This window comes from Amblyraja radiata, unplaced genomic scaffold (genome assembly GCF_010909765.2).
Source record: "Amblyraja radiata isolate CabotCenter1 unplaced genomic scaffold, sAmbRad1.1.pri S148, whole genome shotgun sequence".
Lineage (NCBI taxonomy): Eukaryota > Metazoa > Chordata > Chondrichthyes > Rajiformes > Rajidae > Amblyraja > Amblyraja radiata.
The window spans coordinates 50,001-68,571 of NW_022630134.1; the positions used below are offsets into that span (position 1 = coordinate 50,001).

The 18,571-nt window shown below is 44.7% G+C and overlaps 1 protein-coding gene across 1 annotated transcript in view; it reads left to right on the forward strand.

Annotated features, from left to right (window-relative positions):
• The window catches only part of LOC116969289, a 25,996-nt gene extending 10,908 nt beyond the window's left edge, over nucleotides 1-15,088 (forward strand). The window contains exons 4-9 of the mRNA XM_033016158.1: nucleotides 750-1,010; nucleotides 1,381-1,497; nucleotides 4,071-4,175; nucleotides 11,298-11,420; nucleotides 11,511-11,594; nucleotides 14,919-15,088. Coding sequence (XP_032872049.1) covers nucleotides 750-1,010; nucleotides 1,381-1,497; nucleotides 4,071-4,175; nucleotides 11,298-11,420; nucleotides 11,511-11,594; nucleotides 14,919-15,088 — 860 coding nt within the window. The remainder of the gene's footprint in view (nucleotides 1-749; nucleotides 1,011-1,380; nucleotides 1,498-4,070; nucleotides 4,176-11,297; nucleotides 11,421-11,510; nucleotides 11,595-14,918) is intronic.
• The last annotated feature ends 3,483 nt before the right edge of the window (nucleotides 15,089-18,571 follow it).

Here is an 18,571-nt window from a genome sequence, read left to right on the forward strand (position 1 = left end):
CACTGGGGATCATTTACAATCTTTACCACAATGTGGTAGTATTGGTCTCACTTTCTATTTAAACCAGCATCTGCAGTTCCTTCATACACACTCCTACTAATCTAGTAGCTCATTCATCATAAGGTCATGTCATAAGGAATATGAGTTGAATTTGGCCATTCGGCCCATCAAGTCTACTCCGCCATTCAATCGCGGCTGACTTATCTCTCCCTCCTAACCCCATTCTCCTGCCTTCTCCCCATAACCCCCGACACCCATACTAATCAAAAATCGATCCATCTCTGCCTTAAAAATATCCACTGACTTGGCCTTCACAGCCTTCTGTGGCAAAGAATTCCACAGATTCACCACCTTCTGACTAAAGAAATTCCTCCTCATCTCCTTCCTAAAAGAATGTCCTTTAATTCTGAGGCTATGACCTCTGGTCCTAGACTCTCCCACTAGTGGAAACATCCTCTCCACATCCTCTCCATCCAAGCCTTTCACCATTCTGTACATTTCAACGAGGTCCCCCTCTCATTCTTCTAAACTCCAGTGAGTACAGGCCCAGTGCCGACAAACTGCTCATCATTGGTTAACCCACTCATTCCTGGGATCATTCTTGTAAACCTCCTCTGGACCCTCATCCTTCCTCAGATATGTTGCCCAAAACTGCTGACAATATTCCAAATGCGGCTTTACCAGCGCCTTATAGAGCCTCAGCATTACATCCCTGTTTTTGTATAAATGCCCATCTTTTCCCCCATCAGACAGGCTGAGCGAGGTGTCAATGTGGAGTAACTCCAGCTCTCTGGGTTCTGCCGTCCAGCTCAGCTGCGCTGTGGTTGGGAATCCTCACGAGTACCAGTGGCGGAAAGATGGAGGGGACATATCCCGACATCATCAACTCATGAACGGGAACATGAACCTCATCATCCCGAGGGCTTCCAGCATCGACTGTGGGACTTACACCTGCATCGCGAGCAACCCCGTCAGCTCCGCCCAGAAAAACCTCACCCTGACGATCTACGGTGAGTTTGATATCGTTTTCAGTTTGGAGATCCAGCGCGGAAACAGGCCCTTTCCGCCCACGTTTCGGATCGAGGCCCTTCATCAGACGGTCTGGACCCTGAAACATCGGCCATTCCTTCTCTCTAGAGATGCTGCCGGACCCGCTGAGTTACTCCGGCTTTTTGTGTCTATCTATGGTTTCAACCAACATCTGCAGTTCCTTCCTACACAGGTTTGTCGGCTAATTGGTTTGGTCAAAATTGTAAGTTGCCCCTAGTGTGTGTAGGGTAGTATTAGAATGCGGGGATCGCTGGTCGGTGCGGACTCAGTGGGCCGTGGGGCATGTTTCCACGCTGTGTCTCTAAACTAAACTAAACTTTTAAATTCCAGGTGTTCCCGCAGAGCAGATTGTGGTCATGATGGTTTGGGCATCGGGACTGTTGTATTCTGGTTTGTCTCTTATTGGCTCGACATTTCTGTGTGCCTATAAGTGTGCGCCGATAACAGGTAGGTGTTATGTTTAAATTACACTTAAAATGTAAGCACACAGGTTCCCCTTCAAACTTCATCTCATGTTCATACATTCGAGGAGCAGAATTGGACGATTCAGCCCATCAGGTCAACTCTGCCATTCAATCATGGCCGATCTATCTCTCCCTCCTAACCCCATTCTCCTGCCTTCTCCCCATAATCCCTGACACCCGCACTAATCAAGAATCTGCCAATCTCCGCTTGTTGAATATACACTGACTTGGCCTCCACAGCCGTCTGTGGCAATGAATTCTGCAGATTCGCCACCCTCTGGCTAATGAAATCCCTCCTCATCTCCATTCTCAAAGGTACGGCCTTTTTTCCCCAAAAACTAAAACTGATTTAGTGCAAAATTGCAAATTGTTAAGGAGGATTCGTGAATGGTATGGATGTCAATGGTTATGGGGAGAAGGCAGGAGAATGGGGTTGCAAGGGAAAGATAGATCAGCAATGATTGAACGAAGTTAGAGAAATCAATCTTCATTCTGCTGGGTTATTTTGCTTGGGCAGCTTACATCCCAGGGGTATGAATATTGATTTCTCTAACTTCAAGTAACCCCTGCATTCCTTCTCTCTCCATCCCTCCCCCACCCAAGTAGCACCAGCTTTTTGTTATCACCTAGCAAGCAGCTATCAATGGCCTGTTTCCTTTATCATTGTAACTTTTTTGCATATCTTTCATTCATTTGTTCTGTACATCTCCACGTCATTGTCTCTGCCTCTCCTTTCCCTTTGCTGCGACTTTCAGACTAAAGAAGGGTCTCGATCCGAAACATCACCCATTCCAACTCTCCAGAGATGCTGCTTGTCCCGTTGAGTTACTCCAGCTTTTTGTGTCTATCTTCGGTGTCAAGTAGCGTCTGCAGGTCCTTCCTACACATCAAAACATTACCTATTCATAGTCAGTCATACAGTGTGGAAACAGGCCCTTCAGCCCTACATGCCCGCACCGGCCAATATGTCCCAGCTACACTAGTCTGACCTGCCTGCGTTTGGTCCATATCCCTCCAAATCCTGTCCTATCCATGCACCTGTCTAACTGTTTCTTAAACGTTAATTAGTTCCAGCCTCAACTACTTCCTCTGGCAGTTCGTTCCATACACCCACCACCCTTTGTGTGAAAAAGTTACCCCTCAGATTCCTATTAAATCTTTTCCCCTTCACCTTGAACCTATGTCCTCTGATCCTCGATTCCATGATTACTGGGCGGGATATTCTGTGCATCTTTCTGATTTATTCCTCTCATGATCTTCTACACATTTTTTATATATATATATTCCTTCTCTCCAGAGATGCTGCCTGTCCCGCTGAGTTACTCCAGCATATTGTGTCTATACATTGTATCCGGTCAACTGTACCTCGCCTGTAACCTGTGCTGCTGTTAAGGTTCATTTTCATAAAACAGACAACTTACAATAAGTTGGGTAAAACCAATACAAGCTTTAATGATCATTTAGCTAGAGAGCTAGGAGATACAAAGTCAAGCATATAGCAGGTGCTTAACTCCTCCCGGGCCATCACTCTAATGAATGAAGACATACAGCATATTTTTATGTGTTCAAAAGGGAACTGCAGATGCTGGAATATCGAAGGTACACAAAATTGCTGGAGGAACTCAGCGGGTGCAGCAGCATCTATGGAGCGAAGGAAATAGGCGACGTTTCGGCCCGAAACGTCGGTCTGAAGAAGGTTTCGGCCCGAAACGTCAAAAGGGAACTGCAGATGCTGGAATATCGAAGGTACACAAAATTGCTGGAGGAACTCAGCGGGTGCAGCAGCATCTATGGAGCGAAGGAAATAGGCGACGTTTCGGGCCGAAACGTCGGTCTGAAGAAGGGTTTCGGCCCGAAACGTCGCCTATTTCCTTCGCTCCATAGATGCTGCTGCACCCGCTGAGTTCCTCCAGCAATTTTGTGTACCCCAGCATATTTTTATACTGTTTTGGAAACATAGTCACATGTTCATACAGAATGGCAGCAATGACGTCTAACATATCAATCACAGCTCTACCCATTCAAAGCATGCTTGTCATTAATACAATATAATCATGCTATGGTTATATCGATCTTAGTTTAGTTACGAAACCCCAAATAACAGGAAGTTAGTCAAAGGTCTATCATCTGCAGTACCTTCTTAAACAATGTAAGGATCCTTATCAGTTGCCCACAGAAGTTTCTGCTAGTCGAGGATACAAAATTCTCAGGAAGTTCCCAAGCTCCCAAGGCTTGTGTTTACAGAAGCAAGCCAGAACCTTCTCATCATTGTCAATATCTTTTGCTTGGACACAACAGGAAGCAGCTTGGATGGTTTGAATGCTGGCCTCCAATTTCCTGATTACCCAGCCCTTCTACAGAATCCAATTTCAAAGCTTTCATTTACTCAGAACCCAAAACCCAAATTAATCTTTAATAAAATACATAAGGTATTCCATTATTAACTAGGATATTATCACTGCTGTGGATCCACTGCCCCATCTCTTGTACATCAGTTATCCACAGGGTAAGGTGGATTCTCAGACAGTTTTAACTCTCTTGTTCATTTCTCTGTAGAATCTCGGAAGATATTATTTCACCTCCTGACATGGCTTTCCAGTTGGAATACACCATCTCTTGTCATCATCCACATTGCCCTCCTTCCCTGGATCGTTATTAAAGGTGGGCGCTCAAATACTCTTTTATTTACGACAAACTGATCGCCTCAGATGTGCAGCTTTTTGTCGACTAATTGCCGTCGGCAACATTGCAAATTAGTTTTGTTTAATTTAGAGAACAGGCCCTTCGATCCTCGATACCTGCACTCTGGGCAAGAGACTCTGTGTGCGTCTACCCAATCTATTCCTCTCATGATTTTATACTGGCATCAGCCGATCTTCCCTGTCCCGCCTGCAACTAGTCCAAAACGCCGCAGTGTGCGAGACTCCTGACGGGCACCCGAAAAAGGGACTACATCACCCCGATCCTGGCCTCTCTCCACTGGCTCCCTGAGCGGTTCCGTATAAACATCAAGACCCTCCTCCATGTCTACAAAGCCTTCAATGGGCTTGCCCCCACCTACATAAAAAGTCTTCTCACCCACCACTCCACCTCCAGGCCCCTCAGATCGGCCGACTTGGGGTTGCTGAATATCCCACGGTCTAGGCATAGGCTCAGGGGCGACCGTGCCTTTGCGGTTGCAGCCCCTAGACTGTGGAACAGCATCCCCCTTCCCATCAGAACTGCCTCCTCCATCGACTCTTTTAAGTCAAGACTAAAGACTTATCTATACTCCCAACCCTTTCCTGACGTCCACTGAGTGAGGGCTACATGTATATATGTATGTAGTTTGTTTTGTTGTGCTATTCTTATAACAAATGTAAAGCACTTTGGCCAACGAGAGTTGTTTTTTAAATGTGCTATATAAATAAATATGACTTGACTTGACTTGACTTATACACCTCTATAAGATCACCCCTCATCCTGATTCGCTCCCAAGTCCCAGCCTATGCAACCTCTCCCTTTAGCTCACGCCCTCGAGTCCTGGCCACATCTGAATTTATACATTCCATCATTTCACAACTTAGAGCAGGGGTGTCAAACCATCCGGCCCACCAAGTGGTCTGTTGCGGCTCGCGGGATGATTTCCCCGATGCCAGAGCGGGCTGCAGCTGTCCCCCGGTGCAGGATTAGACTGCATTTGTGCATGCACGGTGTGATCTGGCCACATGAAGTCGCATTTTGCCCCTGACCTTAAATGAGTTTGATTTGGAGAGTGGTAAACCTTTTATAAAGCCATAAGTTCACAAGTTATAGGAGCAGAATGAGGCTATTTGGCCCATCAGGTCTACTCTGCCACTCAATCGTGGCTGATTTATCTTTCCCTCTCAACCCCATTCTCCTGCCTTCTCCCCACAACCCCTGACACCAGCGATCCCCGCACATTAAAACTATCCGACACCCACAATGCATGTATTTTATTGGGATTTTATGTGATAGACCAACACAAAGTGGTGCATAATTGTGAAGTGGAAGGAAAATGATTCATGGTTTTCAAATTTTTTTACAAATTAAAAACTGAAAAGTGTGGCGTGCAAAAGTATTCAGCCCCCCTGAGTCAATACTTTGTAGAACCACCTTTCGCTGCAATTACAGCTGCGTCTTTTGGGGTATGTCTCTACCAGCTTTGCACATCTAGAGACTGAAATTTTTGCCCATTCTTCTTTGCAAAATAGCTCAAGCTCAGTCAGATTGGATGGAGAGCGTCTGTGAACAGCAATTTTCAAGTCTTGCCAGAGATTCTCAATTGGATTTAGGTCTGGACTTTGACTGGGCCATTCTAACACATGAATATGCTTTGATCTAAACCATTCCATTGTAGCTCTGGCTGTATGTTTAGGGTCGTTCTCCTGCTGGAAGGTGAACCTCCGCCCCAGTCTCAAGTCTTTTGCAGACTCTAACAGGTTTTCTTCCAAGATTGCCCTGTATTTGGCTCCATCCATCTTCCCATCAACTCTGACCAGCTTCCCTGTCCTTGCTGAAGAAAAGCATCCCCACAGCATGATGCTGCCACCACCATGTTTCACAGTGGGGATGGTGTGTTCAGGGTGATGTGCAGTGTTAGTTTTCCGCCACACATAGCGTTTTGCATTTAGGCCAAAAACTTCAATTTTGGTCTCATCTGACCAGAGCACCTTCCTCCACATGTTTGCTGTGTCCCCCACATGGCTTGTGGCAAACTGCAAACGGGACTTCTTATGGCTTTTTTTCAACAATGGCTTTCTTCTTGCCATCCCAGAGTATTATAAAGGACATTTCCCACCCCGGACACTCCCTGTTTGAACTGTTACCGTCAGGCAGACGGTACAGATCTACAAGGACAAGGACAAACAGACTTAAAAACAGTTTTTACCCCACTGCTATAAAGGCACTAAATGTAGCCGCCAAGGAACGCAGGGGCGATACATACATACATGAAATCGACAGGATGTAGGGCTGGGTGTTTATGCGTGCTATTTTTATGATATTTATTTTAGTTGTTTATCTTTTTAAATATTTTACTTTGTATGTATCGTTAGCTTTAGAAATGTTTGAATGGTGCACTGACTGGCTGACATTTTACAATTTCGTTGTACATGGTTCATGTTACAATGACAATAAAGAAACTATTCTATTCTATTCTCTTCCATAAAGGCCCAATTTGTGGAGTGCACGACTAATAGTTGTCCTGTGGACAGATTCTCCCACCTGAGCTGTGGATCTCTGCAGCTCCTCCAGAGTTACCAGCTTGGCTGCTTCTCTGATCAATGCTCTCCTTGCCCGGCCTGTCAGTTTAGGTGGACGGCCATGTCTTGGTAGGTTTGCAGTTGTGCCATACTCTTTCCATTTTCGGATGATGGATTATACAGTGCTCCGTGAGATGTTCAAAGCTTGGGATATTTTTTTATAACCTAACCCTGCTTTAAACTTCTCCACAACTTTATCCCTGACCTGTCCGGTGTGTTCCTTGGGCTTCATGATGCTGTTTGTTCACTAATGTTCTCTAACAAACCTCTGAGGCCTTCTTCTTCTTCTTCTTTGGAGTTTTACGGCAGCCGGCATCCACAATGTTGCATTGCTGCCACCTTCTGGCTTCACTCCACAGTCCTCATGTCTTTACATTATATCCTTTTTATAAGGCCAGAGGCCCTCAAGAAATTAAACAACACCTTTACTCCTTTTCCTTCCCCTCCATACTCTAGAATGTTCTTTTCTGATATGTCTGTCATTCCAATTTTCTTCATTTCATTGATCAAAACTCTTCTTTCTGTTTCATATCTTCTACATGCAACTAGAGCATGCTGAACTGTTTCCGGCTGATGGCATTCCTCACACAGCCCAGTAGGGTGTTTTCCCAACATTTTTAATGTGCTGTTCAGGTGAGTGTGTCCTATCCTCAATCTTGCTAATACTACCTGTTCTCTCCTGTTCCCCCCTCTTCTTGCTGTAATGCCCACTCTATTTTGTAGCGAATAGAGGTGTCTCCCCTTTGTCTCCTGATCCCAGTATTGTTGCCATTCCTGATTTATTTTCTTCCACACAATGTGTTTTCCTTCAGATTTGGATAATTGTAAGTTTACCTCTATGTTCTCTTTTTTAACGGCCTCTTTTGCTAATTTATCCACTTTTTCATTTCCTAGCACACCAATGTGTGCTGGGACCCACAACAAAGTCACGTCACTGCCCTTCCTTGTTACTTGGCTTAATAGTAGTAGAATTTCATACACTAGGTCAGGACCTCTGAGGCCTTCACAGAACAGCTGTATTTATACTGAGATTAGATTACACACAAGTGGACTCTATTTACTAATTAGGTGACTTCTGACGGCAATTGGTTGCACTGGATTTTATTTAGGGGTATCAGAGTAAAGGGGGCTGAATACTTTTGCACGCCACACTTTTCAGTTTTTTATTTGTAAAAAAATTTGAAAACCATGTATCATTTTCCTTCCACTTCACAATTATGCGCCACTTTGTGTTGGTCTATCACATAAAATCCCAATAAAATATATTTACGTTTGTGGTTGTAACGTGACAAAATGTGGAAAAGTTCAAGAGGTATGAATACTTGTGCAAGCCACTGTATATATAGTTGATACAGTGGGAGGTAACTTACAGTGGGCAGTCATTCTAGACCAATCACTACAGTATCACATGGTTATATAGGTGGGGACAATCTTTCCACCCAATTACAATCATACTCAGCATAATACATCTTAGCCAATCACAATGGCATCGAACATCACATGTTTTACAAAAATGATGATGTCACAGCAATAAAACTGAAACTTATCTTCAATCAGCCTCTGATCTTCAAAAACAGAATCCTAGAGCATCCCCAGTTCTGCATATTCTCATCTTTAGAATGTGGGAGGAAACCGAAGATCTCGGAGAAAACCCACGCAGGTCACGGGGAGAACGTACAAACTCCGTACAGACAGCACCCGTAGTCGGAATCAAACCCAGGTCTCTGGCGCTGCATTCCCTGTAAGGCAACAACTCTACCGCCGCGCCACCGTGACTGCCCTTGAGAGGGTGAGATAGATCAGCAATGATTGAATTGCGGACTAGACTTTATAGAAACATAGAAAGTAGGTGCAGGAGTAGGCCTTCGAGCCTGCACCGCCATTCAATATGATCATGGCTGATCATCCAACTCAGTATCCCATACCTGCCTTCTCTCCATACCCCCTGATCCCTTTAGCCACAAGGGACACATCTAACTCCCTCTTAAATATAGCCAATGAACTGGCCTCAACTACCTTCTGTGGCAGAGAATTCCACAGATTTACCACTCTGTGTAAAAAATGATCTTCTCATCTATGTCCTAAAAGACTTCCCTCTTATCCTTAAACTGTGACCCCTTGTTCTGGACTTCCCCAACATCGGGAATAATCTTCCTGCATCTAGCCTGTCCAACCCCTTAAGAATGTTGTAAGTTTCTATAAGATCCCCCCTCAATCTTCTAAATTCTAGCGTCTACAAGCCTAAGCGTGATAGCAATTCTAGCGTGGTGGGCCAAATGGCCTCATTCTGCTCCTATAACTTGTCAACTTGTGGCTCTATAAAGGATGTACCACTCTGTAAGCTGCGGAATGTATACATTCAGAAACTGCCTCATGGAACAAAGGCGTCATAGTTTCAAATGGGGTTATAATGTTTACAGAATGGAATAAACTAATGAGGCCTGTACCACTTACGTGATTTTTTCCGCTACTTGCCGGCACCCGTCATAGTCGCAGCATATCGCCGAAAAATTTCAATTGATTAGTCGCCCAAAGAGTCGTACCTTTTACTTGTTGCCGCTGGATTTTCAACATGTTGAAAGTTTTCGGTGACTTGCTGTGACTATGAGGGGTGCCGGCAATTTGCCAAAAAATCGCGTAAGTGGGACAGGCCCTTAACTATTTCATGGGAGAAAGGCAGTACATTTTATTCAGAATAATTTGCAACAAGCGTTGTCAAGCTGGAAAGGTTACAGAGAAGATTTACGAGGATGTTGCCAGGACTAGAGGGTGTGAGCTATAGGGAGAGGTTGAGTAGGCTGGGACTTTATTCCTTGGAGCGCAGGAGGATGAAGGGGTGATCTTATTGAGGTTTTAAAATCATGAGAGGAATAGATGCACAGAGTCTATTGCCCTGAGTAGGGGAATCTAGGACCAGAGGACATAGGTTTAAGGTGAAGGGGGAAAGATTTAATGGGAATCTGAGGGGTAACTTTTTCACACAAAGGGTGGTGGGTGTATGGAACGAGGTGCCAGAGGAGGTAGTTGAGGCTGGGACCATCCCAATGTTTAAGAAGCAGTTAGACAGATACATGGATAGGACAGGTTTGGAGGGATGTGGACCAAGCGCAGGTAAGTGGGACTAGTGTTGCTGGGACATGTTGGCTGGTGTGGGCAAGTTGGGCCAAAGGGCTGTTTCCATACTGTATCACTCTGTTGTTCTGCTGCAAGTAAGAATTTCATTGTCCTGTCTGGGTCATATGACAATAAAGCACTCATGACTCTTGACTCTATAACAGTGGGATATTTGCAGATCACTGCTGCCCTCTGCAGGCGGACGTGGAGACAGGGTGTCCTGTCGGAAATATACTTGTGCAATTCTTGCAGTAGGCAGCGTCTATGGAGAAAAAGGATTGGTGTCTTGCAGAGTCAGAGACCCGGCTTCAATCCTGACCTCAGGTGCTGTCTGTGTGGAGTTTGAATGTTCTCCCTGTGACCACGTGGGTTTTCTACGGTTTCCTCCCACATCTCAAAGACGTGCGGGTTTGTAGATTAAACGGCCCTCTATAAATTGCCTCGTGTGTAGGGAGTGGATGAGAAAGTGAGATAATGTAGAACTGGTGTGTGAACGGTTGATCGATGGTCGGTGTGGACTCAGTGGGCCGAAGGGCCTGTTTCCGTGCTGTATCTCTAAACTGATCTAAACATGGATAGGGTTGGGATCCTTCTTCAGACTGAGGGAAAAATATTCAGATTAAATAATCAGCTCAGGTTCAATATTCCCTTGTCTATCCATTCCCTCCTCAGATGTTGCCTGACCCACTGAGTTTAGTTTAGTTTAGAGATACAGCACGGAAACAGGCCGTTCGGCCCACCAAGTCCCCACCAACTAGCGATCCCTGCACACTGACACTATCCTACCCAAACTAGGGGCAATTTTACATTTACACCAAGCCAGTTCATAAGATCATAAGTGATACGAGCAGAATTAGGCCATTCGGCCCATCAAGCCTACTCTATCATGGTTGATCTATCTCTCCCTCCTAACCCCATCCTCCTGCCTTCTCCCCATAACCCCTGACACCCGTACTAATCAAGAATCTATCAATCTCTGCCTTAAATAGATCCACTGACTTTGCCTCCACAGCCGTCTGTGGCAAAGAATTCCACAGATTCCCACACCCCAATAAACCTCCCAACCCATAAAGAAATCAAGGGATATGGGGAAAAAGCAGGAACGGGGTACTGATTTTGGATGATCAGCCATGATCATATTTAATTGCGGTGCTTGCGCGAAGGGCCGAATGGCCTACCCCCGCACCTATTTTCTATGTTTCTACGTACGTCTTTGGAGTGTGGAAGGAAACCGGAGATCTCGGAGAAAACCCACGAGGGTCGCGGTGAGAAGGTACAAACTCCGTACAGATAAGCACCCGTGGTCGGGATCGAACCCGGGTCTCTGGCGCTGCGAGCGCTGTAAGGCAGCAGCTCTACCGCTGCGCCACCTGTACTTTTCACAGCTTTTGTCTCTTTGCTCCAGGTACATTCACTGTAATAACAGGATCTTTGTACATTGTATCTGCCCTGTTCTTGACCATGATCGCACTGATGACCATTCCGAAGTTGCAGCATCCCAGTGTTTTAAACGTTGTCGAGTTGACAGGTAAGGAACGGCTTATTTTAGTACATCAAATATTTGCGGTGAATAATGAAACAATATTCTCCAAATCATGCCTCCATTTCTATCTCGCAGGTTTCAAGATTTTACTGGAATTTAGTCAAACCATTGTGATCCCAACTTCAATCATTGAGTTGAAGGAAACATTTGGACAGATGAGTGAGTTAACTTTCTTTGTAATTCCTAACAGCATTATCCTCTGAGTTTTGAGCATATTTTAGTTTAGTTCAGAGATACAGCGCGGAAACAGGCCCTTCGACCCTCCGAGTCTGCACCAGATTGGCTTGGTGTATGTGTACCAGCACCAGAGACCCAGGTTCGATCCCGACTATGGGTGCTGTCTGTACGGAGTTTGTACGTTCTCTCCGTGACCCGCGTGGGTTTTCTCCAAGAACTCGGTTTCCTCCCACATTCCAAAGACGTGCAGGTTTGGAGGTTAATTGGCTGTGTACAAGTGTAAATTATCCCTAGTGTGTGTGTGTGTGTATAATAGTGTTAATGTGCGGGGATCACTGGTCGGTGCAGACCAGGTGGGCCGAAGGGCCTGTTTTCACGCTGTATCTCTAAACTAAACTAAACTAAAGTTCCTCACCACAAGATGGCGCCACAAGCTGCAGAGTTGCCGTGCCACTGTGTGTGTCCCAATATATATGTTGTATACGAAACTATCAAACAATAATAGTCCCTGTGTGGCTGTGCGGTGCAAGGATTCGCCATCGCCAATATCGCGAGCTGGGAGGAGTTTGTCCGGGCGACCGAGAAGACAATAGACAACAGGTGCAGGAGTAGGCCATTCGGCCCTTCAAGCCAGCACCGCCATTCAATGTGATCATGGTTGATCATCCCCAGTCAGTACCCCGTTCCTGCCTTCTCCCCATATCCATTGACTCCGCTATCTTTAAGAGCCCTATCTAGCTCTCTCTTGAAAGTATCCAGAGAACCAGCCTCCACCGCCCTCTGAGGTGGAGAATTCCACACTCACAATTCTCTTTGAGAAAAGTGTTTCCTCGTCTCTGTTCTAAATGGTTTACCCCTTATTCTTAAACTGTGGCCCCTGGTTCTAGACTCCCCCCAACATCGGGAACATTTCCTGCCTCTTGCGTGTCCAAACCCTTAAGAATCTTATATGTTGCAATAAGATCCACTCTCATCCTTCTAAACTCCAGAGTGTACAAGCCCAGCTGCTCCATTCTCTCAGCATATGACAGTCCCGCCATCCCAGGAATTAACCATGTAAACCTACGCTGCACTCCCTCAATAGCAAGAATGTCCTTCCTTAAATTAGGGGACCAAAACTGCACACAATACTCCAGGTGTGGTCTCACTAGGGCCCTGTACAACTGCCTAACTGTGAGGTGTTGTAGTTTGGGAAGTCTAACAAGGGCGGGACCTACACAGTGAATGGTAGGGCTCTGGGTAGTGGTTGTAGAGCAGAGGGATCTAGGAGTGCAGGTGCGTGGTTCCTTGAAGGTGGAGGCGCAGGTAGATAAGGTGGTCAAAAAGGCGTTTGGCACATTGGCCTTCATCAGTCAGAGTATTGAGTATAGAAGTTGGGAGGTCATGTTGCTGTTGTATAAGACTGCATATAGAGTATTGTGTTCAGTTCTGGGCACCGTGTTATAGGAAAGATGTTATCAAGCTGGAATGGGTACAGAGAAGATTTACAAGGATGTTGCCAGGTCTAGCGTGTCTGAGCTACAGGGAGAGGTTGAGCAGGGTGGGACTCCATTCCCTGGAGCACAGAAGGATGAGGGGTGATCTTACAGAGGTGTACCAAATCAGGAGAGGAATAGATCGGGTAGATGCACAGTGTCTCTTGCCCTGAGTCGTGAATTGAGGACCAGAGGACATAGGTTTAAGATGAAGGGGACAAGATTTAATAGGAATCTGAGGGGTAACTTTTTCACACAAAGGATGGTGGGTGTATGGAACAAGCTGCCAGAGGAGGTAGTTGAGGCTGGGATTATCCCAACGTTGAAGAAACAATTAGACGGGTACATGGATAGGACAGGTTTGGAGGGGTGTGGACCAAGCGCAGGCAGGTGGGACTAGTGTAGCTGGGACATGTTGGCCGGTGTGGGCAAGTTGGGCCTGTTTCCCCACTGTATCACTCTATGACTCTGTGATGATGGCCATGAAGATACGGGTTGTAATCAAGTACTGGTCTTCCGTTCATGAAAGTAACCGATATGGGGCCCAAAACTGCTCACAATACTCCTCCTGCGGTCTGACCAGTGCCTTATAACCAGTACCTCACGCTGCCTCGGCAAGGCCAGCAGCATAATCGAGGAACCAGTCTCACCCCAGCCACTCCCTCTTCTCCCCTCTCCCATTGGGCACGAGGTACAGAAGTGTGAAAATGCACCCTCCCAGATTCAGGGACAGTTTCTTCCCAGCTGTTATCAGGCAACTGAACCATCCTACCACAACCAGAGAGCAGTCCTGAACTACTATCTACCTCATTGGTGACCCTCGGACTATCCTTGATCAGACTTTGCTGGCTTTACCTTGCACTAAACGTTATTCCCTTTATCATGTATCTGTACATTGTGGACGGCTCGATTGTAATCATGTATTGTCTTTCCGCTGACTGGATAGCACGCAACAAAAGCTTTTCACTGTACCTCGGTACACGTGACAATAAACTAAACTGAACTAAATAGCTGATCTATCTCTCCCTCCTAACCCCATTCTCCTGCATTCTCCCCATAACCCCTGACACATGTACTAATCAAGAATCTATCTAAACTAAACTAAACTTATAAATCCACAACATTACATCCCTGGTTCTGTAGTGTCACCCTCTCGAAATAAATGCCAGCATTGCATTTGCCTTCCTTACTACCGACTCCACATGCAAAATAACTTTTGGGGAATAAAGGTGAAGTTAAACTCGAGGAGATAGAGGGCCGTAAAATGAGGGCAGAAGCAAAAGGCAGAAGGGAGAAAAGAAAAACAAAAAGCTGAAAGCTTTGTGCATTAATGCGAGGAGCATTTGTAATAAGGTGGATGAATTGAATGCACATTTAGTTGCTAACGGATATGATATACAGTAGGTGGGATTATGGAGACATGGCTCCAGGGTGACCAAGGTAGGGAGCTCAATATGTTGGGGGTGTCCAGAACCTGAGGTCATAGTTTAAGAATAAGGAGTGGGCCATTTAGGACTGAGATGAGGAAAAACCTTTTCACCCTGAGAGTTATGAATCTATGGAATTCTCTGCCATAGAAGGCAGTGGAGGCCAATTCACTGTATGTATTCAAGAGAGAGTTAGATTTAGCTCATCGGGCTAACGGAATCCAGGGATATGGGGAGAAAGCAGGAACGGGATACTGATTCTGGATGATCATATTGAATGGTGGTGCTGACTCGAAGGGCCGAATGGCCTACTCTTGCACCTATTTTCTGTTTCTAAAATGTTAATGGGAGTGGAAAAACTCGGTGTGAATACACTAGTGTGAGTTCACTCTTATACGTTTCAGATCAAGGTTGCCACAGCCGCTATCTAAGCTGGGGTACATTCCTGGCAGTAACCGCTGTAGGAGCGATGGTCTTCTCACTCTACATTGTGGCACGACATCGTAAGTATCCATCCCATCAAAGCATTCAGTGGTTCAAGAGGCAAGAACGTTTTATTGCCATATATCCCTAGCGGAACAATGACATTCTTACTTGCAACAGCACAGCACATGTGTAAACATAGAACACATGTGTAAACATAGAACACGTGTGTAAACATAGAACATGTGTGTAAACATAGAACACGTGTAAACATAGAACACTTGTGTAAACATAGAACATGTGTAAACATAGAACACTTGTGTAAACACACAACATGTGTAAACATAGAACATGTGTAAACATAGACGACGTGTAGACATAGAACATGTGTAGACATAGAACATGTGTAAACATAGAACACATGTATAAACATAGACACATGTTAACATAGAACACATGTGTAAACATAGAACATGTGTAAACATGGAACACATGTATAAACATAGAACACGTGTTAACATAGAACACATGTGTAAACTTAGAACACATGTGTAACCATAGAACACATGTGTAAACATAGAACACATGTGTAAACATAGAACACATGTGTTAACACGGAACACACGTGTAAACACAGAACATGTGTAAACATAGAACACACGTGTAAACATAGAACACACGTGTTAACATGGAGCACACATGTAAACATATAACATGTGTAAATGTAGAACACATGTGTAAACATAGAACACACGTGTAAATATAGAACACGCATGTAAACATAGAACACACGTGTAAACATAGAACACATCTGTAAACATACAACACGTGTGTAAACATAGAACACACGTGTAAACATAGACTACAGGTACTGTCTGTATGGACTTTGTATGTTCTTCCCGTTACCGCGTGGATTTTCTCCGAGATATTTGGTTTCCTCCCACACTCCAAAGACGTACAGGTTTGTGGGTGAATTGGCTTGGTGTATGTTTAAATTGTCCCTAATGTGTGTGTGGGATAGTGTTAGTGTGCAGGGATTGCTGGTCGGCGCGGACTCAGAGGGCCAACGGGCATGTTTCCGGAGTTTATCTAACCTAAAGTAAACTTTACAAAAAGCTGGAAAAAACTCAGGGGACAGGCAGCATCTCTGGAGGAAAGGAATCAGTGACATTTCAGGTCGAGACCCATCTTAAACGTCACCCATTCCTTCTCTCCAGGGATGCTGCCTGACCCGCTGAATTACTCCAGCACCTTGTGTCTATCTTTGGCGTAAACCAGCATCTGCAGTTCCTTGTAACACATGCAAACATAGTACTCTGTAAACACCATAATAATGTGGGAACAGGCCCTTCTGCCCACCGTGTCCGTGCCGACCAACGATTACCCGTACACTAGTCCTATCCCACACACTAGGGACAATTTACAGAAGCCAATTTAACTACAAACTTCCTTGGAATGCGGGAGAGAACCGGAGCACCCGGATAAAACCATGGGTACATGGAGAACATGCAAACTCCGTACAGACAGGATCCATGGTCAGAATCGAACCCGGGTACCTGGCGCTGTATGGCAGTAACTCTACTGCAGCGCCACCGTGTTTCACTACCTCCTCTGGCAGCTCGTTCCGCATACCCACCACCCTCTGAGTGGACAAGGTTGGCTCTCAGGACCTTCTTGCATCTTTCCCCTCTCACCTTAACCGATGTCGTCTGGTTCTTTATTCCCCACCCCTGGGTAAAGGACTCTGTGGATTCACACTTCAATTCCCATCATGATTTTATACACTGCTATAAGATCACCCCTCAGCCTCCTGCGCTCCAAAGAATAAAGTCCTAGCCTATCCAGCCTCTCCCTATAGCTCAGGCCCTCGAGTCCTGGCAACATCCTTGTGAATCTTCTCTGCACTATTTCCTTTCGATAACAGGATGTCCCAAATTGAATACAATACTCAAATTGCAGCCTCCACATCGACTTGTACAAATTTAACATAACGTCCCAACTTCAATACCTAGCAAACAGCTAACAATGACCTGTTTCCTTTATCTTCGACAAAACAAAGGAGATGATTGTCAACTTCAGGAGGTCGCAGCCAAAACACACACCCCTCAACATCAGTGGCACCACGGTGGAGAGAGTGGAGAGCATAAAGTTCCTCAGAATGCAAATTACAGACAGTCTCACCTGGTCCAGGAACAACACTGGGATTGTCAAACGGGCCCATCAGCGATTGCACTACCTGAGGAAACTCAAACAGGCCTCACTCCCCACCAACATCCTCAGGATTTTCTACTGGGGCACGGTGGAGTCTGTACTCACGTACTGCATGAACACGTGGTACTCCAACTGCAACTGCTCGGACAGGAAGGCTCTGCAGAGGGTAGTGAGGGGAGCAGATAGGATCATTGGCATCTCCCTACCCTCGGTACAAGAACTGTTCCAGAGCCGCTGTCTGAAAAAAACCTCTGAGAATTGCTAAGGACAGACTGCACCCCCTCCACACACATCTGGATCTCCTGCCATCAGGCAAGAGATACCGTAGCATCAAAGCCTTAACTAGCTTCTTGCCACAGACTGTGAGGCTACTAAACAGTCACTCCACCTGATTCTGCTGCTTTGCACTGACAATTTTTATTTTTTTTAAATAATATTTTTATTAGAAGTAGACATATTATAAAGTATAGTTACATATTATAGTAAAAAATCTTTTCATATACATCAGTCATACATTATTAAAATTTTCAATTGTCGATTACTTCTGCTTCTAGTGTTTTTTTTATATAGAAAAAGAGAGAAAGAGAGAAAAAAGAGTTACAAATATCAAAAAAAACTAAAAAGGTGGAATGGATTACTTATAATACGTCATTGGAGATAGGTTCGTAGATTATAAAGTATGACTTTTCATCTAATCCTGAGTTCAAGTTTCAGTTGGGTTTTCGTGCTGGGCCAATCTATCCCGTCAGATAATTAATGAATGGAGCCCATATTTTATCAAAAAGTTCTTGTTTGCCCATTAAGACAAGTCTAATTCTTTCTAGATATAGGGTCTCCGACATTTCCACAATCCACATTTTAATTGTGGGGGTCGTAGGGCCTTTCCAAAATTTTAATATTAATTTTTTCCCAGTTATTATACTGTAGTCGAGGAAATTTCTTTGGCTTGTTGTGAGTGTTAAACTTTGCTCTGATATTCCAAGTATTATTAATTTTGAGTTTGGATCCAGTTTTGTATTAATAACTTCTGAAATTATTTCAAAAATATCAGTCCAGAAATTTTTAATTTTTATACAATTTGCAAACGTATGTGTTAAATTAGCATCTAGATGTAGACATTTATCACAAATAGGAGAGATTTGTGGGAATATTCTATTTAGTTTAATTTTAGAGTAGTGTAATCTATGTAAGACTTTAAATTTTATTAAAGCATGTCTGGCATTTAACGAACATTGATGTATATGTTGTAAACTTTCGTCCCACAAATCTTTCGTTATAGGATGACCTAATTCATTTTCCCATGTGTGTCTATATGGTTCCGTCGGTGGTACCTCATTGTTTAGGAGGGTGTTATAAATATAAGCTATTAATTTTTCAGTGTTAGGATGCTTGTTCAAACATTCATCAAGGATTTCTGGTTCCC